Source organism: Bos indicus x Bos taurus, chromosome 12, assembly GCF_003369695.1.
Source record: "Bos indicus x Bos taurus breed Angus x Brahman F1 hybrid chromosome 12, Bos_hybrid_MaternalHap_v2.0, whole genome shotgun sequence".
In the NCBI taxonomy this organism is placed as follows: Eukaryota; Metazoa; Chordata; class Mammalia; order Artiodactyla; family Bovidae; genus Bos; species Bos indicus x Bos taurus.
The window spans coordinates 54974504-55001792 of NC_040087.1; the positions used below are offsets into that span (position 1 = coordinate 54974504).

General features: G+C 42.4%; 1 protein-coding gene across 1 annotated transcript; it reads right to left on the minus strand.

Moving 5' to 3' along the window:
* Nucleotides 1-20904: 20904 nt before the first annotated feature.
* SPRY2 (sprouty RTK signaling antagonist 2) lies at nt 20905-26088 on the minus strand. Its single transcript, XM_027557787.1, has 2 exons — nt 25646-26088; nt 20905-22722 (listed from the first exon to the last, which is right to left on the minus strand). The coding sequence occupies exon 2, from the start codon at nt 22669-22671 to the stop codon at nt 21724-21726; it is 948 nt and encodes a 315-aa protein (XP_027413588.1). The 5' UTR covers nt 22672-22722; nt 25646-26088; the 3' UTR covers nt 20905-21723.
* Nucleotides 26089-27289: the final 1201 nt, after the last annotated feature.

The following is a 27289-nucleotide window of genomic DNA, read 5'->3' on the forward strand; positions in this document are numbered from 1 at the left end:
GAATAGTATTCCTGAAAAAGCACACACACACACAAATGAATGAAGAGAACCGGGAATGATTCCAATGACATTTTAAATAAGAATGTTCAAAAGCCTCTCCATTGTGCTTTGCTATTTGTAGGAAGAGTTAGAAGTTTTGCTAGCTCATGTCCACAGCTGTTTAGAAAAGTTTTCACAGGAGATGGGAAGGAAATGTGCCTTTCTCCTGAGGGAAGGGGAATAGGTATTCTGCTGGGCTGAGTTTAACCTTAAGCACCAGAGATGAAAGTGGAAACTTACTCCTATGAGAGAGTTAACAGCAGTGTACTGGACTTAACAAACTCTCCCTGGAAGGCTTGCTGCTAAATCTGTGTTCAGCAATATTTGTACCTGATTTATGCTCTGGATCAGAAGGTCAAGGGAGGTTTAAATTCATTTATCTTAGCCCAAGGACTTGAGGGAGAATAGAATCCCTCTTCACCTCCCTAAGGAAGCCACTTTGCTAGTAGTAGTAGTATTTTCTTTCTTCTTTTCTTTGTTTTAAATGGAGGTATCCACTCTTTCACTGTGCTATTATGATTTGAATGAGTTTTCCTAGTATTTTTTCAATTTCTGGGGAGAACTGAAATAAAAGGAGATTCTATGATTGAAGTGGCTTCCATGGTGGCTCCAACAGTAATGAATCTGCCTGTAATACTGGAGACCTGGCCCTATTCCTGGGTCAGGAAGATCCCCTAGAGAAGGGAATGGGTATCCATTCCAGTATTCTTGCCTGAAGAATTTCATGGACAGAGGAGCCTGGTAGGCTACAATCCATGGGGTCCCAGAGCCAGGCATCACTGAGTAACTGACACTTTCGCTTTCACTTTCTCAAGGGTGAACATCACCTCCTCAGTAGATGTGAATTTGAGCAAACTTCAGGAGACAATGAAGGACAGGGGAGCCTGGCATGCTGCAGTCTGTCCATGAAGTCTCTAAGAGTCAGACATGACTTAATGGCCAAACAATAAAGGGTGACTTTTCTCTGGACACAGACCTGGGTCGTGAGGGTTTATACCAACCAACTTGATCTTTTTTAAAAAATAATTTTATGTATTTATCTTTGGCTGTGCTGGGTCTTCGGTTCTCTGAGGGCTTTCTCCAGTTGCAGTGCAGTCTTCTCATTGTGGCAGCTTGTCTTATTTCGGCGCGTGGGCTAGGGCTTATGGGCTTTAGCCGTTGTGGTGCTCAGACGTAGTTGCTCGTAGGCATGTGGGATTTTCTGGGACCAGGGATCAAACCCTTGCCTCCTGCACTGGCAGGTGAATTCTTATCTACTGCACCACCAAAGAAGTCCTCAACTTGACTTTTAATATTCATGACATTTCATAGCGGAACAATAGTAAGATATAAATAATCAGAAAGGCAGTTTTCCTAGACCATGTTTTGAGATATATTCATGTGTTTCTTAAATTAAAAAAAAAAATGACTTCTGGGCTCAACCATATTTGAGAAATGAAGAATTAAATAAAATTATAGGTCACTTTAGGAAGTCTCAAAACTAATGTATTTTGCAGATCTCCAAGAAAAGATGAACTTGCGGCATTGCTCACAGTTACACAGACACTGTACCAAGAAAGTATGTTGGAACAAAGTTTGGGAAATGGTGTAGTGACATTATGAATGAGTGAATGAATATCTAACACATCAACATCATTCACTTTTAAAAAATACACACACACACACATAAACACATTCCATCCTCACAAAAAATCATACGTATTAGGTGCTATTATTATCCCCATTTTATAGGTGGGAAACCTAAGACACTTTCCCAAAGTCCCATAGATAACAAAGAAATCTTCCTTCAAGTCACTTTCTAAATTTTTCCCTCAGTGGTAACCAAACATATTTGTTCATGAACCCATCAGTAACAATTTACAGTGAACTACTATGTCATAACTTATAAATATATAAGCACCACTAAGTCTATTATAAAATATAGCAAAATAAAAATTAAAAAGGATATGATAAAAATGGAATAACGAATGCTGTAAAGTAATCCTTTATTTTATTACTGAATACAAAAATTAATTTGCTCTTACTACAAATAATAAAACCACTATTATTTAATACACTTAATTTTAAAATTAATGTTTTCTGATACAGTGACTTGAAAATCTGATTCCAGATTAGGTTCAGTTAATATTGATAATTGGTTTGGTTGTTGGGAAAGACATGTCACAAAGTGTTATTATATAAAATAAACACTTGAGGTGTGTCGTATTGCTAATACTAATGAATATGCCCGTGTTTTACATACTCTTATTTTTTTTTAACTTCCTTTCAAACTGTCACTCTTTTTTTCTTGTATCTTAACTAATGGGAAGCTAAGACTTGAAGTAGAAATATCAAGCAGTCGTTTTTTTACTGCTTATTTGTGCTTGTACTATTTGAATTACATTTTTAAACATTTGACTTTGAGTGTTAGGTTAAGGTAAACTAGAAAATATAAGGGGAAAATGCAGTTAGCCCATAACACATAGCTGTCAAATGTCAGTATGTGCTGAAAGCAAGGTGCTAGTGAAAGCCTTGTGGACCCCTCTACTCCCCTCAGCCTCCTGCTCTCCACACCTGGGATGAACGTCTGACACTTGCATGAGAACTTTGAAGTCATTAGTATGTATCCCTAAATTAAAAATTAAGAAAGGTTAACTTTTATTATCCTTATTCCCTTTAATATTAATGGATTAGTTAGGCTGCACCTGGTCTTCGTTTCCGCACACAGGATCTTTCGTCTTCCTGGTGTCATGTGCAATCTTTAGGTACAGCGTGCAGACTCTCAGCTGCAGCCTGTGGGATCTAGTTCCCCGACCAGGGGTTGAAGCTGAGCCCCCTGAGTTGGGAGTGCAGAGTCTTAGCCATTGGACTGCCAGGGAAGTCCTACTTTTGTTACTTTTAAAGTAAAAAATAGGTTTACTCTTTCTAAATTCCAGTAGTTCATTGTGTTCACCTCTGGGGAACCCCCAGCCCACTTTGGAGACTACTCCTCTAGACTGTTCAACTTAAAAGACTAATCTGGTCAGAAATATTGGTTTCAATGAAAGCCAAAAACAAAAAAACTTCTTACTGATGAAAAGAACAATTTTGTTACCTCTTGGAAATGAACACTTTTTTTTAGTAGTAAAGTAGTATTTTATTCAAAATAAATTTATTCTCTAAGCAGATGCTATTCCCTTGAGTAAATGTCTTTTAAATTGACAATCAGTCTACCTTTATCTCTCTCTCTCTCTTTTTTTTGTGGCATATATAAATCCAGGACTCTATAGGATATCCTTTCCTTCTGTGTTGAAAATTTAGTTTACTGTGTTCCTGGATAACATGGAAGGTTGAGAGTGTACTTTGGAGATGGTTGTTGTTATTGTTTAGTTGCTAAGTCAGGTCCAACTCTTTGTGACCCCATGGACTGCAGCATACCAGGCTCCTCTGTCTTCCACTATCTCCTAGAATTTGCTCAAATCCATGTCCATTGAGTCAGTGGTGTTATCTAACCATCTCACCCTCTGCCACCCCCTTCTTCTCTTGCCTTCAATTTTTTCCTAACGTCAGGTTCTTTTCCAATGAGTCAGCTCTTTGCAACAGGTGGCCAAAGTATTGGGGCTTCAGCTTCAGCAACAGTCCTTACAGGGTTGATTTCCTTTAGGATAGACTGATTGCAAATGGTGAAGTCTCTCAGTTGTGTCCGGCTCTTTGCAACGCTATGGACTGTAGCCCGCCAGGCTCCTCCGTCCACGGGATTTTCCAGGCAAGAATACTGAAATGGGTTGCTATTTTCTTTTCCAGGGGATCTACCCAATCCAGGGATCAAACTCAGGTCTCCCACATTGTGGGCAAACTCTTTACCCTCTGAGCCACAAGGGAATCCCTGATTGGAGATGGTAGAGTTAGAGGTAGAGGTTAAAGACATCAGAGGAGAGTTGCATCTTGGTGACTAGATAGGAAAAAGTTGCAGGAACTTAGCTGTTGCTCGATTAGGCTTTTCTTTTTGCAAAAAGTAGAACCCATTATTTCTGTAAAAGATTTCAGTTAGCATTTAGTAACTTTTCTCATCAGATCCAGTGCCATGTTGCAATGTAGAGTAAGCAGGGCAGTAGCATTTACTCAGCTTGGTCTGGAGCTCTCAGGGAGGCAGCTGCAGGAAACTGGAAGCCACTAGGTTCCCCAGTGGCTCAGACAGTAAAGAATCTCCCTGCAACGGGAGGGACCTGGGTTTGATCCCTGGGTTGGGAGGATCCCCTGGAGAAGGGAATGGCTAACCACTCCAGTATTCTTGCCTGGAGAATTCCATGGTCAGAGGAGACTTATGGGTTATAGTCCATAGGGCTGCAAAGAGTTGGACATGACTGAATGACTAACACACACACACACACACACGTATCCAGGGCTAAGCCTAGCACCTCTTATGTAGATGATGTTCAATAAGTATTTGAGGAATAAATGATTAAATGAATTTATAAAACAAAGATATACTGCTGGTGTCTAAGAAAGAAAAGGTATGAACAAGTAGCCATTTTGGGAAATTCGGTTAATCATTTTATGTGAAATGAATTAGAAGAAGAGAAATCAAACTCTTAAAGGTGAGAAAAACAGAGAGAAGCAAATCTGGGATGATAAAAGCAATGTAATGACTTTGGATGGAGCACATTCTAGAAAGTTATCTAGTTACTCCCTTTGCCCATGTTATTTCCATAGGCTGCCCTAATCACAGCAGGAACAAAGTCTGTGGGAGGGTGTAGAGAAACAGTGAAAGCTGGTGCATGAACTGTAGCTTCATTTTAGGTTGGCTGTGGCATGAATACATGCCCACCGGTAGTTAGAACCCTGTGATGCCATTGCTCTGCATGCATTGCAGGTCTGACTGTACTAGATCTCTGGCATCATCTTGATAGTCCAAGCAAGGTCCTGTCCCATGGTGTAGGAGGACATGCTACCAGAAGGCAGAATGTGTTCTCTAATGACTGAACAGTGTAATTACATCACAGAAAGGGAAGGACTTCCATTATTCGATTTTGCAGAGACTATTGGGGAACATTAGAGTTGCTTGAACTTGGCGAGTATTTACCACCTGATTGATTATGCCTCAGGTAATGCTGGTATCCTAGCATCTCAAACCACTGCTGACTCCCAGGTATTGAGCAGTTCTGGGAAATTGCTGCTAACCCAGAGAGAAAAAGTACATTTCCTTAAAAGGGATATTGACTCTCATTGCACTCCTTCTTCAAGAGCCAGATGAGAGGGGCTCTATAGCAGAAACAGAATGAAAAGATACCTATTCAGCCAGTGTGTCTTAATTATGAATATAAAGCTAAATGTGGCACTAGTGGTAAAGAACCTGCTGCCAATGCAGGAGATGTAAGAGACTGGGCTTTGATCCCTGGGTAGGGAAGATGCCCTGGAGAAGGAAATGGAAACCCACTTCAGTATTCTTGCCTGGAGAATCCCAAGGACAGAGAAGCCTGGCAGGCCCCAGTTCATAGGGTCACAAAGAGTTGGACAGGACTGAAGTGACTTGGCATGCACACATGCAGAGATAAGACACCAAAACCATGGTATCAGGAGAGATTAGACCGTCACATGAGAGATTGATATGAGATTGACAGATGTAAAGAGAATTGGCGATAAGAAGGAACTAATATTGATACTTGTGAACCACCCTCCATGAGCCAGCTGCTGTGCTTGAGAGCACAAACCTTATCTTATCATGAATTCTTATAAAATTTGAGAGATAAGTAGTACTTTTCAATAAGGCTGAAGAAACTCAGAGAGGTTAAGACACTCACCTAAGGCCACATGGTTTCTTCTGGCAGCAGTGAAGTGAAGTGAAAGCCGCTCAGTCGTGTCCGACTCTTTGCGACCCCTGTAGAGTCCATGGAATTCTCCAGGCCAGAATACTGGAGTGGGAAGCCTTTCCCTTCTCCAGGGGATCTTCCCAACCCAGGGATCGAACCCAGGTCTCCTGCATTGCAGGCGGATTCTTTACCAGCTGAGCCACAAGGGAAACTTTCTGGCAGAGCCGGGACCAAATGAGGATATCGCCGACTTCAAGTCTCATGTTATTTCAAGTCTCATGTTCATTCTCTACAATGAATCAGTAGAACAAATAAATAAATTGGACAATTTATTTTTGCAGGAAATGACTCCCTTCATAAAATAAGCAAATAAACTAATGAATAAAATGACTCATGAGAGTCTTAGTTATAGGTGTGCTCCCTACCAGCACGTATATTCCACGCAAAGGGTCAAAACCTACCTTGATGATGTTGACATAATCTATGACAACACCACAGCATAATTTGTTCTGGTTCCACTTAGAGAGACAGGAGGGGGGAATAACTGAGTAAAGGAGCTAGGAGATGCAACTAGGCACCTGGCTATTTCTTCTGGCTAAGATATGTGGCAGGTTCATTACCTTATGTTCAAAGCAGTATATGTCATGAGGGTTTTTTCTATATTTTCCACTCTTGGAGAGATCCCCTAGAAGTTTAATTTCAAGATTTGAAAGTGATTCTTTTCTATCTCAATATCTAAGCATAAAAGCTTAGACATTTATATCATGATTATACAACATTAAAAAAAGAAGAAACTGTAGTCTCTTCTATATGAAATGCTCTCATAATGTTGTTAATACCTGCCAAACAAACACGAGTCAGAGATTCAAGGCAAAGTTTGTAGAACTAGTGCTAACCCTCTCGTGTTAGTGGAGAAATCAGCGAAACAAATACAAGATTTTCTTTTCGTTTCGCTTACCACAAAACTCAGTCACCCTTTCAGGTGAATCAATTATGCAATTACACTTTGAATTGATAAAACTCTCAGGTAGACCACATCAATGACTTAGTGATCTACCCTCAACTTCTCCACTTCTGCTTGTGAATTATATCTAGTGGCCTGCAAGAAGTGCGAAATCCCGATCCAGAAGGCAGGTGAGGTGGAGAAGGCAAGTGGAGAAAACACCCACTCCTTTACTAACCTATCTGAGAACCACTGGGAAGCCAGGATGTATTGAATCTTACCTTCTGCTACAATGGCTGAAGTCAGCCTTTTTATGTGTCTAAATGGGAGATAAATTGTTGTTCAAAGAACATGGTGATGTGGCATCATTTCTGTTGGGTTTGAACAGAAAAATACCTGTTGTTACTGGAAAAGCAATGAGAAATTTGAAAATGAAGTTTATACGACCTCTTTATGGCCAAAGAGCAGTCATTTGAAAGACTGTCTTTCTCACAATGGAAGCTGATTTTATATTCCTAATGAGGCATGGGAGACAAAAATCTGCTCTTGAAACATTTCAATTCTCTGCAGTGTTCTCTATTTAATGAGAATTATTCCCTATAAGAATCTCCCCAGCTGGCAATCTAATAGCCATTAGCAGAATTTATTCACTGTGTAAATTGCTAAAGTTTAGGCTTGGTTCCAAGGATTTAGGGAGGTAACTAAGAGAGGGTTTGGCCTTTTAAGTCAAATCCTTGCCTCATCTCTCCCTTCAGTGGATGTATAAGAACTCGTGAAAAAAATAAATAAATAAACTCAGTCTTAGCAAAGACTTTTTGGTGGAGAAGAGAGAACACAGATGATGGAGTAGCAGATAATTACATGTATCTGATAGTGAAAGTGTTAGTCGCTCAATCATGTCACTCTTTGAGACTGCATGGACTGTAGTCCACCAGGCTCCTCTGTCAATGGAATTCTCCAGGCAAGAAAACTGGAGTGAATTGCCATTCCCTTCTCTAGGGGATCTTCCCAACCCAGGGATCAAACTTGGGTGTCCTGCATTGCAGGCAGATTCTTTACTGTCTGAGCCACCAGGGTAGCCCCATATGTATATAGCTGAATGTACCTGCAAATCTGTTGAACTTGGGAACATTTTAGGTAAGTTATTTTTTCTCCCTTTGGTAAATGCAATTGCAGATGTGAATCCTAGAGTTTAATGATGTATGAGATAGACAACAAATTAAAACAATAAAAATGGATCTGCTACACTTATTAAGTCAGCATTTTTTCATTGTCTGTAGGAGAGAAAAGAAAGCTACAGTAGTAATAACCAACCTCGAATTAGGGAGGTTCACAATTATAACTTCAGTACAGTCCTTCAGTGACCTTTATTTATCAGTTCTATCAAATTCAAAAAGAATGTGTAATTTAATGTTTCAATTTTTAAATTAATAACTCTCCATTTTGAGGTTAGTATGAATAGAATAATTGAAAAATAATTGCATTTTATAGTTATTAGGATTAGGAAAATCAATTAAATAAAATGGTATGTTTCCAAAGGTTAACTGACCAGCAATGTGAATGATAAATTTTGAGTAAACTGTTACATAAATTGTTCTTCAATTTAAGAGAACTCTTATATTGTTCAACTACTGTCTCAATTCTGATTCATTAAAACACAACACAGTAGAGGATAGAAAATATATTTTCATGACTTTCTGTTTAGACATGTTTTAAGTACTTTTTATATCAAAAAATATGAAGGTTTGTATATTTTCAATATTTTATAGGATTAGAATTGCAGAGAAGTATTGGATCAGATATACTATTAATCTGTGATTTGAAGGAGTAGTAGCAACAATTACAGCAATAAAAATAAGGTTAGAGGGACTTCCCTGGTAGTCCAGTGCCTAAGACTCTGTGCTCCCAATGCAGGGGACCAGGTCTGATTCCTGGTCAGGGAACTAGATCTCACATGCTGCAACTAAAAATCTCACATGCCTCAACTGAGATCCAGTGCAGCCAAATTAATGAATATGTATATGTAAAAAAAAAAATTGTGTTGGATCTCCTGTAAGAAGATAGTTTGGAATAGCCTCATTTTAACTAATAATTCATTGCTCATGTATGAAGATGCCATAATGGAAAATGTCATCAATGCGGAATGCATTTAAGAGGTGTTTCTCTGGGATCATTAATAGAAAGATTCAACTATGATATGGTCAAAACACGGGACTTGGATTCAAAAGTCTGGACTTGAAGATATTTTCACTTGCATCCTATATGATTTGTAGCAACCCTCTCATCTACAGAAATTCCAATTTCCTGTTATGTAAAATAGAAATATTAATTTCTGTCCTTACAAACATCTCAGGGCCACCTGTGAGGATCAAAGGTCAAAATGAGTTTCGATATGTGAAAGCAATAAGTCAACAGTAGGGTTCTGTAATAAAATTCTATGATTTACACAGACATGGCCCCAATTTGCATATTAAAATCTGGATCCAGAACTTGGAGGTGAAAATAGAGATAGGGTACTTTGGTACATAATTATATTTAGTCTAAAATGACCTTATTTCTATTCTGTATAAAGTGAAGTGGCTGCCTAACAACTAAAGCTGCCATTTATGAAGTCCTTTGTTTATTGCTTGTAATTATGCCACAAATATTACAAATCTAAGGTATGTGCCAGATCCTGGGAATAAAATATCCTTTGCCCTGTCAAGAAGTAGATAAACCAACCTGAAGATTATAAAGATATGTCATCATTTTTTTTAATTAAAAAATTTTTTTTGGTAACACCCCATGGCATGTGGGATTTTAGTTCCACAAACAGGCATCAAAACCGTGCCCCCTGCCTTGGAAGCACAGAGTCTTAACCACTGGACCACTAGGGTTATAATTTTAATTATAAAACAGTTCATAAAAAGAACAGTTTAAACCTCTCTTTCATATGTGAGTAAACCAATGCTCAGAGATGCTAAGTAACCACCCTAAGATCATTCAGCCAGCAAGTGGTGGCACCAGCATGAGGTGCCTTCTGTCAACGTCTAAAGTAAGTGGTTTGGATGGTATATGTTTGTATGTGTGCATGCTCAGTTGCTTAGTGGTGTCCTGCTCTTTGCAGCCCCTTGGACTGTCCCCTTCCTCTGTCCGTGGAATTTTCCAAGTAAGAATGTTAGAGAGGGTTGCCATTTCCTACTCCAGGGGATCTTCCGGACCCAGGGATCAAACCCACATCTCATACATCTCCTGCATTGCAGGTGGATTCTTTACCAATTGCGCCACCTGGGAAGCCTTTTTGTGTGTACGGCATCAAAATAACATTTTTGGTGCTTTCCTAGAGACCCACTGAAGCTCTAATAGGTAGTTTAGACATTACATTGTTCTTTTATAAAGTTAGTTATATACACAGTGATATTTTAAATATATCTGTTTTCAGGAGAGAAATATGTTTTCTATCATTTAATACCGAAGGCTTAGTGTCCCATCTTTAAAATTCCCATTCTTTCGTCACCAGGTAGTGAATTTCTGATGGGCTGATGAAGACCTAAAGACAAAGCAAGTCAGACATGACTATTCTGATTAAGAACCAAGTGTTTGCTGAGAGCCTTGTGGCTTGTGATACTTTTATGTGTCAACTTGGCTGGGCCGTGGTACCCTGATATTTGGTCAAACATTATTTTTGGCATTTCTGTAAGGGTGTTTTTGGGGGTGAGATTAACATTTAAATTGGTGGATTTTGAGTAAAGGAGATGGCCTTCTGTAAAGTGGGCGAGCTTCATCCAGTCAGTTGAAGGCTTTCATAGAACCAAGACTGACCTCCTCTTACCTAGGTCTCCAACCTGTAGTCCATCCTGCAAATTTTGGACATGTCAGACTCCATAATCATATGAGTAAATTTCTTAAAACTAATCTCTTCTTTTGCATCGTGCAGGTGTGCACACATATCCTATTGTTTCTATTTCTCTGGAGAACCCTGACTAATACACTGCTCCAGAGTGACCAGCAGACCTGTAGGGAACTTCTTAGAAATTCATAATCTCAGATCCTTGAACTATTGTTCAGAATTTGCATATTTTAGCAGGATCCCCAGGTCTTTTGTGCACACAGTTAAGTTAAAGAAGTCCTACCCAGGATGATCAGAAATTCAAGATTTTTTTTTTTCTCTTTTCCCTTTTATTTTTTTAAGTGCATTGTTGCTAGGTTGGTGTCTGTCTGGGGAGCATTTGAGGGTCCTTTTATTTCAGGCTAGTTGAATGCTCTGGGGCAGTGAGGGGTTAGTGAGGGAAATTGTTGTTGGTTTCATTCGGCTACTGAGAAAGCTCAAAAATTTTGATAAACTCTCCGATTTTGTGATAGAATTCATTGCCACTAGGAAAGCTAGTCCATGTTTCTGTTTGGATTGATGGTGTTGATGCAGAGACTGCTCAGCTAAGAAAAAAAAAATCTTAACGGGTCATGAGTATCTAGGATAAGATACATAAAACCATAATAGACTCATCTCAGTAATGGTTGGATTGTGGTTAGTAAAAGCCCATTCATTTGAATGACATTTAGAGGGTATCTACTTTGTGTCAGGCATTGTGATAAATGCTACAGAGAGAAAGATTTCTTTCCTGTCCTTAAAAACCATATAGTAAGTTCAGAAGAATAGGTGTATAAGTAAGAGCAATAACAAAATACAGCTGTCTCCTCAACAAATGACCATGAAAGGCAAAAGAGGCAAATTTTTCTTTAAATTCTTACTCTTCTAATTCATTCCATGTAAAATGATGAGCTGAATTTTCCAAAATGGGTACTTCTTCATACCTATTCTTTCTTAGACACCATCAATATATCTTTACACTATTAAATTCATCCATTCATTTATTCCTCAAATACATGTTGAGAACCTCCTATGTACTAGGTGCTGGATTTAGCTCTGGAAATACAGCTGTAAACCAAATAAATAAGGTCTAACAAAAATAAAAATGATGTAATCACACAGATGATCCCATAGCTGCATTGATGATGTGCTATGGAAGAAGACCGAATAATATGAGAGTGAATCACAAATTTTATCTAGACTAGGAGTTAGAAGGAGCTTGATTTCCTGGGAGGTGACATTTTCACTGAATATTAAAGGAAGAGTAAGAATTTTTCAGGTTAATGGATGTGGGATGAGGGCTAAGGAAGAAGATTCCATACAGAGGCAGTCGTATTTGTAAAGGATGTGTGGAGGGAAGGAAAGAAACTGATGAGAAAAGGAGAGGAGGCAGACCCTTGAGGTTAAGGTGGAAAGGGGCAGAAGGACAGGTATTAGAGTAGGGAGGAACCAGATTGCTCAGGATCCTGACAGAACTGGAATTCTGTTCCAAGAGCAAAAGGAAGTCATCAGATCTGTTTAAAAAGGGATCAAAATGTTTATAATACACTTTTGAAGGATTATGCTTACTGTTAATTGGAAAATGTGATGGAATAGCCAAAAATGGATTTGAGGAGACACGTTCGGATAAAATCCAGGTTCTTTAGTTTAACATTCAGATTCCTCAGAGCTGAGGCCAAATCTATCTTTCCAGTCTTCATTTTCACTTCTCCCTTACATAAACATGCATTGCAGCCAGACTAGTCTACTCACTCTGTCCTTTGCTCAATTCTGATTTTTGGCTTTCCAGAATACCTTATTACCTATTTTTCAAGAGCTAGGCAAAATTCTGTCTGTCCTTGGTACCCTGGTTGAATGTTGCCAGTTTCTTAAAATGTCCCAAATGATTACCATTTTTCCGATAAGTTTTTCAGGAAAAAAAAAATAGATTGTAAGAGACAATAATATTTTTGAACAATGAAGAAAATCAAAGTACTGCTGATAAATTTGTGACAAAGTCTTAATGTCAGCCTGTTGAGGTATATAAATTAGTCATACCAGTTTAGCATGGGCTTTGAAATTTATCTCATCTATTCATCTGCTTTTGGGTCTTTGTTTCTTACGTCCTAAAGGCACTTATTTATTTTTTGTAAGAAAAATCAGATTGGAAAAAATTGTTAAATAACATATTTTTTCCTTACTATTAAATTTAAGCCCAATAACACAACATTTAATAGCTTTGCTTTGGGGGCATATGATAACCTTTTCATTTTCATGCTGTTTCAGGATGGCATTTTAAACACAATTAAAATGTATTTGTGACCCCTCAGACTAGCCTGAAAGGCTTCTCTGTCCATGGAATTCTCCAGGCAGGGATACCGGAGTAGGTTGCCATTCCCTTCTCCAGAGGTTCTTCCTGACCCAGGGTTCAAACCCAGGTCTCCTGCACTGCAGGTGGATTCTTTACCATCTGAACCACCAGGGAAGCACATACATACATATGTACACACACACACACACACACACACATTTATTGTAAGTTAATTTTTAGAAATTAAAATCTCACAAATCTCTTATAAAGAAACACTATTTGAAATGATCAATCCTTTGGCATCACATCAATTTTGTTTTTTTTTCTTTCACATTCAAGAATGGATCTCTTTCTTTCTCATACCTGGCTGGCTGTGGGCTCCTACCCACCACCTCAGTTTAAGAGAATCATTCAAGTTGCTTTGTAGACATCATCCTCTCTGGGGAATTTTCCTGATCCCAGCTACTACACCCAAGATAGAGGTAATCATTTCATCTTTGTATTTTTTTTAAGTCTGTAATCACATGGTAAACATTTAGCTGTCCTGCAAACACATTGTAGGAAGGCAGGAGATCCTGTCTTATATCATAAGCATTTAACACTGTGCCTGAGGAGAAAAAGAAGGAGAATGAGGAGGAAGAGGAAAAGAGGAAGAAAAATCACCTAAATACACAATAATAGTAAACTTTTTTAGTACTTACTTTGTACCTATCTCAAGAGTTAATATTTCACACATCTCTTCAATCTTGACAACCTTTGGGTCAAGAATTATTATCTCTCAGATGGAGATATCAGACCTACAGACCTTAACTAACTTGCCTGTGGCTACACAGCTACAGTCACGGGGTGGGGTTGGGGGTGGGGGGTTGGAATTTGCACAGCGACTTCTCTGCAGACCACATGAACTTCAAGCTACAGAAAATTGGTGTATGGACATATATAGATACTAACAAACACAGGGCATTTTCCCACGAGAATTTCAGAGGCTTAGCACTCAGGTTGAAAATTTCAAAATTATGGTCACAGTGACCCCTCCTCCCCCACATACTTTGATCTCACCCTCCCTCACACACTGATGGCCATCTCAGAAGGACATGTTTTATTCTCCCCACTACTCCCCTAGCTTCCTCTTAGCAGGATTTCTCAAACTCAGTTGTTGGCATCCCGGACTGAATAATTCTTCGTTGTCAGGATTATCCTGGCCAGTGGAAGCTGCTTATCAATTTGCCTCTACCTACCAATAGCTCATTGGAAAAGACTCTGATGCTGGGAGGGATTGGGGGCAGGAGGAGAAGGGGATGCCAGAGGATGAGATGGCTGGATGGCATCACTGACTCAATGGACGTGAGTCTGAGTGAACTCCGGGAGTTGGTGATGGACAGGGAGGCCTGGCGTGCTGCGATTCATGGGGTCGCAAAGAGTCGGACACAACTGAGGGACTGAACTGAACTGAACTGAACCAATAGCTCACCCTTTCAACCCCAGTGGTGAAACCCAAAATGTCTCCAGACTTTGCCAAATGTTTCCTTGGGGGAATCAAATTCCCCAGGACAGGAATTAGATAGTGCTACTAACCTTTATCTATGGTTTAGAACCTAAGTCCTGGTTATTAGCTTCCAAAGAGCTGTGGGCATCGTTCTTATTTTGCTCGTCCACAATCACAGATCTAAATGACTGCGTTTCCCCCCCACTTACTGTAACATCTTTTACACTGAAGATACACCTTAAATATAAGTCCATGACCAGAAGTGGCACTCTGAGCCTGTAGTTTTTATCATTCACATGTCAGGGCAAAGGCTCTGAAGACACATTATTGGGTTCTTATAAATTCTCACAGATGATGAGAATCAGATCAATAGTTTGTAAAAGAATCCATTTCCAAAGTTTAAGCTTCAAGGTGTCGTGTTAATGAATGGTTGGAACAAAATCGAATTGGGCTGTATCCTAAATGTGTGGTCAGAATCCAGGTGACACGGGAACCTGAATACGAATGTTGACTGTGTGGTTGTTGGTGCTCCTGGAGTCAATGCCTTGTTGGCAGAGGGGTGGGTTAGAGACAAATCTCTCTCAGGACATCCTCGCCACTAGTGTGCCAACATAGCAGGTGCTAAATGCTGATCCCAAGCCTCTGTGCTGCAGCTTGATGCATGCAGGGCTGCTTCGTCACTAAACTTTATAACATTCGCAGTGACCCTAAAATGTAGTTTGGAACTTGTGACTTGGAGCAGGAAACTCGGGAACAGTTTCTGGTATGACTAGCAGAGGGTATGAGGGCTACTTTGTGCCCACTTTGGAGCAGGAAAGCCAGGTCTAGGAAGGATGCATTGGGCCTATTAAGAACTTGCAGAAATGAGAGGTGATACAAATATGGTAGTTACCAGAGCCATATTTAGTGTTACAAATATGGTAGTTACCAGAACCCTGCTTGACTGTAAACCCTATGTGAGTCAATAAAACAGATGTTATGGGAACACAGAACCATTTTTTAAAAATGGAAGTTCTACTGACTTAGGTGGGCTTTCCTGGTGGCTCAGATGGTAAAGAATCTGCCTGCCATGCAGGAGCCCAGGGTCGATCCCTGAGTTGGGAAGATCCCCTGAAGGAGGGCATGGCAACCCACTCCAATACTTTTGCCTGGAGAATCCCCATGGACAGAGGAGACTGGTGGGTTACAGTCCATGGGGTCGCAGAGTCAGACACAACTGAGTGACTTTTACTTCACTGACTTGGGTGCCAACGGTGTTCACCTGGGCTTTGAGAGCCATGTGCACATGTGTGTGCTCAGTCGTGCCTGACTCTCTGTGACCCACTGGACTGCGGTCTGCCAGCTTCCTCTGTCCACGGGATTTTCCAGGCAAGAATACTGGAGTGGGTTGTCATTTCTTCCTTCAGGGGATCTTTCTGACCTACGGATCAAACCCATACCACTGAGTCGCCTAGGAAGCTCTGTGAATCTGCAAAGCCAGGTCTCTGACATTGTGTTTTGGCAAGGGTGGAATTACTCCAAAGCTCAACTACTTCCTTTCACACTATCATGAACACATTTTTTCTTCTCAGCTTGTTTATCCCCAATTTGTTCTTCATGAGTATTCATTTTTCTAGGTACAGAAGCATGCTCAAATTATAGGTTAATGACAAGAGGTAAATTCCAACAAAAACTGGAAAAGCAAGAATAAATAGATCTTTGCAACTTATGTCTTAGTTACATATCTTAAAAATGTATTTTTAGAGAAAAGTTTTAATGAATCGTGAAATTAAGAATGCTGCTGCTGCTGCTGCTAAGTCGCTTCAGTTGTATCCAACTCTGTGTGACCCCGTAGACGGCTGCCCACCAGGCTCCCCCGTCTCTGGGAGCCTCCAGGCAAGAACACTGGAGTGGGTTGCCATTTCCTTCTCCAATGCATGAAGGTGAAAAGAGAAAGTGAAGTCGCTCAGTCATGTCTGACTCTTAGCGACCCCATGAACTGCAACCTACCAGGCTCCTCCGTCCATGGGATTTTCCAGGCAAGAGTACTGGAGTGGGGTGCCATTCATAGCAAATTATAGGTGTCCAAGTATTAATCGAACATCTCTACATTTCACTTAGAATTTAATATACAAGCATGGTGAATATAGTTTTATTTAATGAATAAAGGTAGTCCTATTGCATCTCCCTGAGCAAAAAACTCCATGGCTATTTAAATGGGCTACCCAGGTGGCTCAATGGTAAAGAATCCGCCTGCCACTGCAAGAGACACTGGAGATCCAGGTTTGATCCCTGGGCGAGGAATATCCCTTGGAGAAGGAAATAGCAACCTGCTCCAGTATTCTTGCCTGGGAAATCCCACAGACAGAGGAGCTTGGCAGGTTATAGTCCATGGGGTGGCAAAGAGTTGGACATGATTGAGTGAGCACATATACACAACTGTTGCAAAGCCCTGGAGACCAAACTCACCACAGAGAACACATCAGTGCTTTACCCGTCTTCTGTGTTTCATGGCACCTTGCTTGTGCCTTTGCTGTGAAAAGTCCTGTCTTGCGTTGGTCATTAACCCTTTCCTTTTATACTTCAACAACTAGCCCTGTGATGGGTAAGGCGTAGGCATTCAAAAATAAAAAGTGTTAAACTGAAATGCGTAATTATTGATATTTTCAGGCTCAAATTCCATTCCAGGGGTAGGGGTGTGTGGTCCCTGTATTAAGCTAAAATTTTATTTCTTCTCTGTGCATTAGGACTGTTTTGAAAAATAAACTCCTTTGAAGTATGTTGAAGCTTTATATGCTCATGTAGCCAAGCCAGAGGCCAAGGCAACAGGCTTCATTCTAATCTCCTTTAATAGTTCAAAAAACATTAGTTACCAACTAAGACTGGTTTTAAAAAATTCTCTAGGTTGATAAAAATGTACTTTTAAATAAAAATGTGAGGTACTTCCCTTACGGTCCAGGAAATCTGCCTTCCAATGCAGGGCACTTGGGTTTGATACCTGGTTGGGAAACTAAGATCCCATATGCCTCTTGATATAGCCAAAAAGTAAAAAAAGAAAAACATGGAAACATTTGAATAGTCAAGTGTTAATCTTTTTTTATTTGCTATGCATCTATATATTTTTATATTCTCTCTATATAGAATATAATGTATATTACATAACATGTATTATATTCTAGATATATTTCTCCCTTTGACTGTAAGTTAAACAAGTATCTTTAATTTTGACCAGAGGTATAGTAAGTAAAATGCACACTGTCTTTCATTATTCACATAGTTGTCTCTCATTTTATAAGGCAGATAGAGGAATGAATGATATCCAAATGAAACCCAAACTATAATCTGGCAGCTTTATCCTCCCATGAGCGGCCAAACCAGTGGTTAAGTAATCCAGATGTAAAGCTTCATTCTGACAATCAGTTCAGAGAAATCGGACAGGCCTTATTTTAAAATTCTGCTCTATTCTTCACTCAATGGAGACACAACCTTGGTATTTCAGAGAAATGAAGCAATTGGCCTAAAGTAGAAATGAACATCACTTGTGTCTTAATAAATACTAAAAACCAAAGAATGGATACTGATACACTATTCATGTAACTAGTTAATGCCTATTTGTATTTTCCGTTACTAAAATAGTGTGAACTATCGTGCGCAAGATGACTAACAATGTTTTTGATCTACACTGTTTAGCCCATTTTCAAAGCTGAGACTTTGGCACATACAGGCCAATTTGGGATGTTACTACAAGTGAAACTCAAAACCCATAAACCTTTGAAAGTTCTGACATGCATGTTCAAAAGCGTCAAACCCATCAACCGTCTATCCAGCATCTTGCCGCACTGGGCAAAGAGTGAACTCATTTATCTGACCTCATCACTATCTTACATAACCTGGAGGCGAGTAGTCCCTGAGACAAAGGTGTATTGGAGAAAGAATTTATGCACAAAGTTTGGTTGGGAGTACCTGCACTTGGTTTTGGCTTTCTTCTTTCACAGACAATGCCCAGAGCATGTTCTGACAAGGAGAGCCCTGGCAGGGACTTAAAATCTCAACACACATAAATGACTGTTTTCAGTAACAGCAATCAATTTGTCATCCTTAAATGAATTTCAATAGTTTCTAAGAAAATAAAAGGCAAGAAACCAGAATATATAGCAAAGATATCCCTAAATGCTAAGCAGTCAACTAATGCTGACTGTATCATTGTACTTTTAACCTATCACAATATCCAAATAATGACCACTGCCTTATCAACTGGTATTTATAAGAATTTTCATGAATTTGAGGTGATGATTCCTCCACCTTAGTGAGATGACCTGGAACACTGAAAAACTCTTTTAACACACTGAAAAGTGAACATCAGCTTTTCAACCTGTTTAGATAGTCATTTAATATTTCAGTTTTTATATTGCGAAAATGAATTCTCTATTGGTTTATAGACAAACTCAACATTTAATAGATTAGTTGGAAGCTTCTTGAGGAATCCAGTTTTCCTTATTTATCTTTAAATAATTTTTATCAGGACTTTATATATACTTATGCCAAGTTCTTGGAGAAGGTAATGGCAACCCACTCCAGTACTGTTGCCTGGAAAATCCCATGGACAGAGGAGCCTGGTAGGCTGCAGTCCATGGGGTCGCAAAGAGTCAGACACGACTGAGTAACTTCACTTTCACTTTTCACTTTCCTGCATTGGAGAAGGATATGGCAACCCACTTCAGTGTTCTTGCCTGGAGAATCCCAGGGATGGGGGAGCCTCGTGGGCTCTGGGGTCGCACAGAGTCAGACACGACTGAAGCGACTTAGCAGCAGCAGCATGCCAAGTTCTCTTCTAGCTTCAGCTGGTTTATTACCATGTTCCACATTCAAACTAGTGAATTATGGTTTACAACGGACTTCACTCAAAAAACAAAAAAAGACAAATTAGCAATTTCTAATTCAGTAGGTCTCAAACTATACAGTCACTAGTAGAATGATTAAAAATGCAAATCCTTAAGCAACAGGATAAGAAACTGATTCAATAATCATGGAAAGAGGTCCTTAATCTACATTTTCAATAAACGACCAATGGCATCTGATAAATTTATCTAGATTAGACTTTGAAAGCTGCTCATGTGTTAAAAAGAAAAAAAAGGAACTCTCAGAATTTCTATACCAAAATAGTTTTATCAGTGCATATGGCAGTATCTGTCTGATGAACAGTCAGAAACTGGTTAATCAAAATTTTTGTGCTTTATAAATTCTGAAAAACTATATAGTGAATAAGAAACTCTGCCCTATTTTTTCCCTAATATTCTAATTCTGAGACCATCAGGATTAGACCTTAAGAGTATTAGAATTGCAACATTCAGTATTCCAAAGTTGAGACCAAAGAGTAAATAATTTCCGAATTAATTTAGCTTTGTGTTTTTTGAAAAGCATAGAGGGTACTAAAGGTGTCCTTTTACAGCAAAACATTATAGCAATGTCTTGGTTTAGGAGGCTATATAGTTCCTTGAAAGCCAATTTCAAAAAACAAAACAGAAGACAGCCTGTACTAAGACTTCTTAACTAAGGCCTTAGAACAGGAAACGAGAGATTAAACAATAATGACAGGTAAATCATTTCCTAGACTTCCGGTGATTCTTGGCAGCAAAAGCTTGTGCTTTTGGAAAAAAAAATAATCAGCCATGAAGTGACTAATCAAGTGACTTCTTACAAATAAGAAAACCCAGTATTTGTCAAGATGGGCTTGTAAGAGCTTGTTGTATGCTTGCTTCCAAAAGATAACTACAAACACTGGCTTTTTTTTTGCCATACTGCAGTGTAAAATTTTCCCAGTGTAAAATTTAACAATTTCCTGGATAATCTGATTAAACAACTAAGACAGGGACTCTCAAGTTGGCCTCTCAAACAACTAAGTTGGGGTTGCTTGGGCCTGAATTATTAGGCCAATATAGGATGAAATTCCTTGATACCCAGTACCTGAATCAAACAAGTTATATTTTCCATGTCTTTTTCTTGTATCATGGCGATAAGCCCAACAGTCTAAAACCAGAGACTAGGAAAAACACGGCCAGTTAAGTCAAGAAAACATTTTGCCTCAATTGTAAGCATTGATCTGTGTTTACTGCATGCCTGACACAGAGACCAGTCAATAAATGTTGAACCAGATTCATTTCTCTGGTCTTAAATCAGCCTTTACATTCATTCTTAATAACTTTATATAAAAAAAAAGTCTAATGGTTCATCTTTTAGGTAAGTCTCCTGAATGAATTCCTTAAGACTTTTTTTTAAACCTGCAAAACAAAGGCTAGTCTGCAAATCAGCAAAACAACAGGAGCCAAAATGAGCCCTCCTATGATTAATACCGTTAAGTGAGTCAAGTGCTCAATTATTTCTCCTGATTGCTAGAATTATCCCTGAAAATCACCAAATCTCCACTTTAAAGCAGCAAGCATAAGATAAGTGAAACTATATGTCACTGAAATACTATTTCTAAAATGGTTTCTTTTTCACTTCAAAAAAAAAAAAAAAACCAAAGAAAATGTAAAATAAGACAATACAGCTCAGTTTAATTTCAAACGTTAATATATTTTCTATTTTATATTTAACATATGCATCTGTAACCCCTCATTGGCAGCAACTATCACATCCTCATAAAAGGGGCAAAATCTGTAAGATGCCTCTTAAAATAAATATTCTTCTTTATAAAATAATAAAACTTCAAATAAATATTCTTTACACTAAACAATATGTTGAAAAAAATTAGAAAATAAAGGTTGAATTTTACTGTAACTGTACAATATACATGAAGTCCAAAGGGAAATCAGAGTCTTACAATAAAGGCTTTCTGTAAGGCAAAATACAATCTAAAAACATACTGATTGATTCACATTCTTCCGAATGTACAACATATTAGTATAATATTTTGTGAATGTGCCGTATAGTACGGCACAACTTGTTTTTCACAGTTGCAAATATTATTGTATATACAAAAATATAGCACATTATCTCTGGAGAAAACAACGGGGGTGGGAGAAGGGAGAGGGGCAGTCATCTGCTAATTTACAAATTTTGCAAGTACTATTCACAAACAAAAACTTCACCTAGAGTGTCTATTGCTTTAGCTTATGCAACATGTAGGTCACCAACGTCTGTATCCCATACTCTGAGCTCCACTAGCTGAGTTCTAACAAGCATATCAATTAAAATGGCACATGGATGAAAAAAGCATTTCACTGCAAACAGCACAGGATATCCCAACCCTCTATCAACAGTGCCAAGATTCTAGCTGCTTAGTTGGTTGCATATGTGTGTATTTAAAAAAAAAAAAAAAGGAGGGGCAGAGGGAAATAATCCTTATGACTGCAATCTTCCTGATTCATGATGCTATGTTGGTTTTTCAAAGTTCCTGGGTGGGACAGTGGGAACTTTGCAGCAAACTGTGTTTGAATTTTTACAACGGCACCCAGGCCTGTTCACCCGGTCATAACACCCCTGGCACAATTTAAGGCAACCCTTGGCTGGCAGGTAACACCATAAGCAAGGCAGAAAGAGGGACATGACGCCCATGGCTGACCAACGTGTACAACAGTGAGACTGGCTACAAGAGCACGGGTTGTCCGCACAGTTGTCCTCGTCGTCGTTGGAACAGTGATAGAAGAGACCCTTCACACAGCACACGCAGGTCCCGTAGTCGATCACGTTCTGGGCCGAGCAAAGGCACTGCTTGTCGCAGATCCAGTCTGACGGCAGAGGCCTCGGGTAGGTGCACTCCTTGCACTTGCACTTGCCGCAGTCCTCACACTTGTAGGCGTGCAGCCCTACATCTTCCTTGCTCAGTGGCTTCAGCTCACCTGGCTTGAGCTCCGATTTGGGCTGCACTCGGATGATCCTGTCTGCCAGAGGCCCCGAGGAGAAGGAGGATCCTAGGAGCCTCTGTTCGGAGGAACTGCTGCTAGTACTTGTCCTCGTGCTGCTGCGAGAGCCCGAGCTGACTGTGCTGATGGACCGGGCTAGAGAGGCCCTGGCTGAAGGGTGGGCCGGTGGGTGCTGGGGCCGGGAGGGCTGGCGGGGCTCGGGCAGCCCGTGGAGTCTTTCATGTTTGTGCTGGGCCGTGGGGCGAGGAGCAGGCTTGAGCCCAGCTCTGGGGAGCACAGTGGGCCCCTCCGTGTACTCATTCGTGTTCCGGATGGCCCTGATCTGATCCAGAGACAGCACGTGTACCTGCTGGGGGAGGGCGTCCCTGGGGTCGGGCTCCCCACGCTGCCGGCCACTGTCACGGGGTGCCTGCAGCAATGGCTGTGACCCGCTGCCACTCTGAGCTCTGGCCTCCATCAGGTCTGGGAAGTGTAGTCACTCCAGCAGGCTGAGAACACATCTGAATTCCTGCGGAAACCAAGAGGAAGGAGACGGTTTACACTCCAGAATACTACCCACTCTCCACCCACCTGGCTTAACTCTTCACTCCCCACATCCTCTGGAGAAACAGACTTTGAAAATGGAGTGGCTGTGGAACATATTAGGACAGCTGTCTTATCCACGCCTGTACCCAAAAGTAAAAATTACAGCTAGGTATCCACTGTTCTTTAATCCTGTGAAGTGTAGTGACACCAAACTGATCTTTGCTTCAATCACATGAGTAAGGATTCCTTACTCGTATAAGCAAAAAATCTGCAAGGTTCAGGTTCCCTGTAAAAACTGCAGGAAAGTACTCTTGGAACATAACTCATACTGACATTTTCAAAAGCTGAATACCTTTTCAAATTGTGAAATAGGTTTCAACTTATCATGGTCATTTTTGCCTGGAACTTCAATAGATACAGCCTAGAAATTCTTGGTTCCTACTTTACATCTGCTTTTACATTAAACAGCTTGAACTATTCTGTGACTTTACAAAATCCCATAGGATGAAATGACATGCAAAAAAAGGGTAAATACTTCTCTTCCCCAGGAATATACAGTTTATACAACAATCATGCATTATCATTAACTATATAGTAGCACGAAGTTATAGAATTGAAAATACATCAATTTAAATCCTGTTAGGTGCCAGGAATACAATAGAGCAAACTTACACCTCTAGCAACAAAAGAGAGGAACTTATTTTCAACTTCCCAACAACTTGAGAATCACATATTTTACAACCTGAAAGCCTCGGAGAAAATCTTAAATTCTGCAGCTAAAAGACCCGTTTTCCCTGTTTTAGAAATGAATCACGTCAAAATCTTAACTGCTTTTGCCCATTTCCCAAAACCTAATAATTGAAAACATACACTGGTGATAACAGGAAGTGATTTAAAAATTCAAGTGTCACATCGCAAATCTATCAATCCTGACAAGTAACCGCTTAAATTGCCATCCCTCTGTTAAATTTCAAAACGACCATCCTCTTTGTCAACCCAGTCTACAATGACCAAAAACGCGCAAAAGTGGACCTTCATCCAGTCTGATTTTTTAGAAAACAGACACAGGCAGGTGACACACGCCTTCCAATTCGGAAAAAGGCAGAGCTGGAAACCGGATCTCAGCTCCAAACAGAAAGGCAGACAAGACAGCGCTGTTCTTAGTTTATCGGCTCTATCTGCGCTCCAACGCCGTCCCCAGCAGGTGGGACTCTGTCGGAGCCCCGAGGGACTTTTCTCCGGGAGGACAGACGCAGCCCAGCGGCCAAGCTGGCCCCCTGCGCACAATCCCGGGACGGACAGACAGGCGGGGGCGGGGGTGGGGGGGAAGGGGCGGGGGTGCCTAGCAAAGGAACATGCCCTGGAACGCTGGAGGAACCCCTCCCTGCCTTTCCAGATAGAAATCTCTCCCACCCCGAAGAACTGGCTCCCAGGTCCAAGAGGGAGCCGCTTCACCCTCAGGCGGAGGTCACACAGCCCATCGCAGGACGTTCCGGCCAAGGCCCTCGAACGCAGGGCACTGGTTTCCAGCCCCGACTCCGCGAGGAAGAAAGTCCTGCCTGAGACACAGAGCCGGGTCATCTAACCCTGGCACACTCGGCGACGCCACCCTGCGCTGACCTGAGGGGCAATGCCTGCAATGTGCACGCGCCTGTATATTAAAAATATACATCTGTATGCAGATATGTATTCAAGTCTCAGAAAAATTGCTTTAAAAATTAAGAACATTTTCCAGCGCCTTACGCCGAGCATGCAAGACCCAGGTCCCTAAGCTGGACACTTGCCGCTATGCTTGCAGTGCAAAGTAGCATCTTTTGGGGGGTAAGGAGGTTTGCTAAAGTTATTTCCGCTGATCCCTCTTCCCCTTCGCAGCACCACCCCACCCCCGCCCCATGCTCCCTCGTCAACACCCCCCCCCCACCACTTTTAAACCCCCCATTAAGAACTGTGTGTGATCAGACTAAGGATGAGGGAGAAAGGACTTCAGCACAAGGGTGCGGCAATCCGACACAGAAACCGCATTGTAAAAACGCACAAGGTTCCGAATTAAAAAAAAAGCAGCAACCACACAAAAAAAGTGGATCAGTCCATCAAAGTAAAGTAAAAAAAAAAAAAAAAAACCCAAACCTAGTCTCTTTTGCCACCTATTTTCAGGTAATGGAAAACGATCGCGACCGCTTGATGACTTTCTTCCTGTGCTGGGTCAGCCCAATCGTCCAAAAAAAAAAAAAAAAAAAAAAAGCGTGACCCAGGCCGACCGCGGCGAACGGAAAAAAGAGAAAGCTGCACTTCCGAACCGCGGAGACGCGGCGCCAGGCAGGGCGACGCTCCCACCCTCTGCGTGCTCGCCGCAGTCCACGCCGAGCTGAGGCGGGGGCGCCCTCCACTCGCCACCCTGTCCTCTTTTTTTCCACCCGCTAGGCAGCGACCCGCACTCCCTCGGTACCCCGGCGCCCCTGCCTCGGGACTGCCTCTCCCGGGACCTGCCTTCCCCGGAGAGAACAGGTTCGAAGTGCGGGCGCCTTCAGCGGCGCCCTGGAAAACACAAAGTGGTTCCCTGCCTCTCCCGCTCTCGGCGCCCAGTTCACGGCCAGTGCGCCGCCGTGAGCCGGCCGCCACCCGGAGACCCCCAGCGCGGGTGCGCTGGGTCGTGGGGCCGGGGACACGGCACCCCGCGCGCGCTGCAACCGCCCCCCCCACCCTCGCGCCGCCGAGGAAGGCCGAGGCCGGGGCGAGGCTGATCCGCGGGCAGTTCCCGGGCTCCCCACGGAAAACCTGCGGGGGAGAGAAAGGGAGGCCCGAGGAGAGCCGGACCCCACTGCCGGTCCGGCTGCACCTACTCCATGTTGCCCACAACGCGCCGGCCGCGGCGCCAGGAAGGGAAGAGCCGGCCAAACGCGCCTCACCGTGATCGCGGCTTTGCACCAACCCCTCTCCGTTGGATTCTCTTCTTTCTGAGATGTGCAAATAAATCCAGCCCTGATGCAAACTTTTTGCCTCTCCTTCCTTCCAAACTCTGCTTCAGTCTAACTTCTGAGCGATTGGCTGGACGAGAAAAGGAGAGGAAAAAAATCCGGAGCCAAGTCCTAGCCGAAGAACACTCTGGAGTTCGGGGCTGGAGGCGACCCCCCTTCTAGAAGCGCACGCGGAGTATTTCCTTTTTTTTTTCCCCCCCTTTTTTCTCAATGAACTGGAGGCCGAAGCGCCAACGGCGAGTCTCCTCTCCCAGCAGATGAGCGAATTGAGAAAAGAAAACGGCCTTCGCGAGGACCTAAAAGCCAGATGGCTAAGTCGTGCAGCCGCGGCCGCGTCCGAGCGGAGGCGGCGCGGGGGCGCGCGGGGCGGCGGGACGGGCCGAGCCGGGCCGGGCGGGCGCGGGGGCCTGGGCGCTGCGCGCTCCGCCGGCCCCTCTTCTCCGCTCGCGCTGCGGCGCGCAGCTCTCGGCGGTGCAGACTGGGCGTTGTGGAGGCGCGGCGGCGAGGCTGAGGCGGGGGCGGTGGGTGCGAAAGAGGAGGAGGAGGAGGAGAAGGAGGAGGGTCTGGGGCCCGGCCGCGGGGGGGGGGGGGGGGGGCTCGCCGTTGGCCTGCGCCCTCGCCTTTCCGGAGGAGGCAGGGAGCTCTGCGGCGGCCGCGGCAGCAGTAAATGGCGTCATGTGGATCCGAGGCGGAACAGAGCAGTTGTTGTCCCAGAGGATATATCGCATCCGGTCCCAGCTCATTGGCTCCGCGGGGCTACATTCACTCACACTCCAGCGCCCGCCAGCGCTCCGAGCCGCAGGAGGCATTCAAAAGGGCAACCGCGCCGCCCCGCGCGTACCCGGGCCGGTCCTGCCGCCCGGGCCGCCGTCACGCGCGGTGCCCGCGGGGCCGGGCTGGGCACGGCGGGGTCAGTTGATCTAGTTTCAAGGAAACACTGACCTTAAAGTTTTCCCCAGAGGCCAGGAGGACGAACCTTGAGCTCGGTGGATTTAGGGAACTTTCTCCCCGCCACTAGGAGAAGGGAATGAACGTTTTAGACTAATCCCGGCCAGGCTATGTTAGCACTAAAAACCAGTTGCGGGTTTTGAGACTTTCTTCGGAATCCATTGCAAGACAGGCTCTCCCCTTTTCTATTCCCCCTCGAGGGGGCGACGGGGAGAGAAGCAGGGGGAGGGGTAGGGGAGCGGGAAGTGAGGTGGGAGGGCTATTGGTTTATCCTTTGTCTACTGGATTAACCCGATTATACACCAGGCACCGGGACAAACCGCCTCCCCCACCTCCGAGCGGCGTACGAGAGGGGCGGAATGCAGATTTGGGTTTCAAGTACCTTCTGCTCTGGCCGGGATTTGCTTTTGATGGTGTCAATTGTAGCTTTTCGGTTTAATATTAGATGTTCTAACAGAGGGAGTGAGGTACAGATGGAAGATTTGTGAAGATCTTTCTTACCGTTTTGTTTCACGCAATTGCTGATGGAAATGCTACAGTCTAGGCCTTTAAAAATTTTAGTTAACTCAATCCTACACACGTACACGATAACTAAGGGCCACATCACGGGCTTCTGAAATGGGAGGG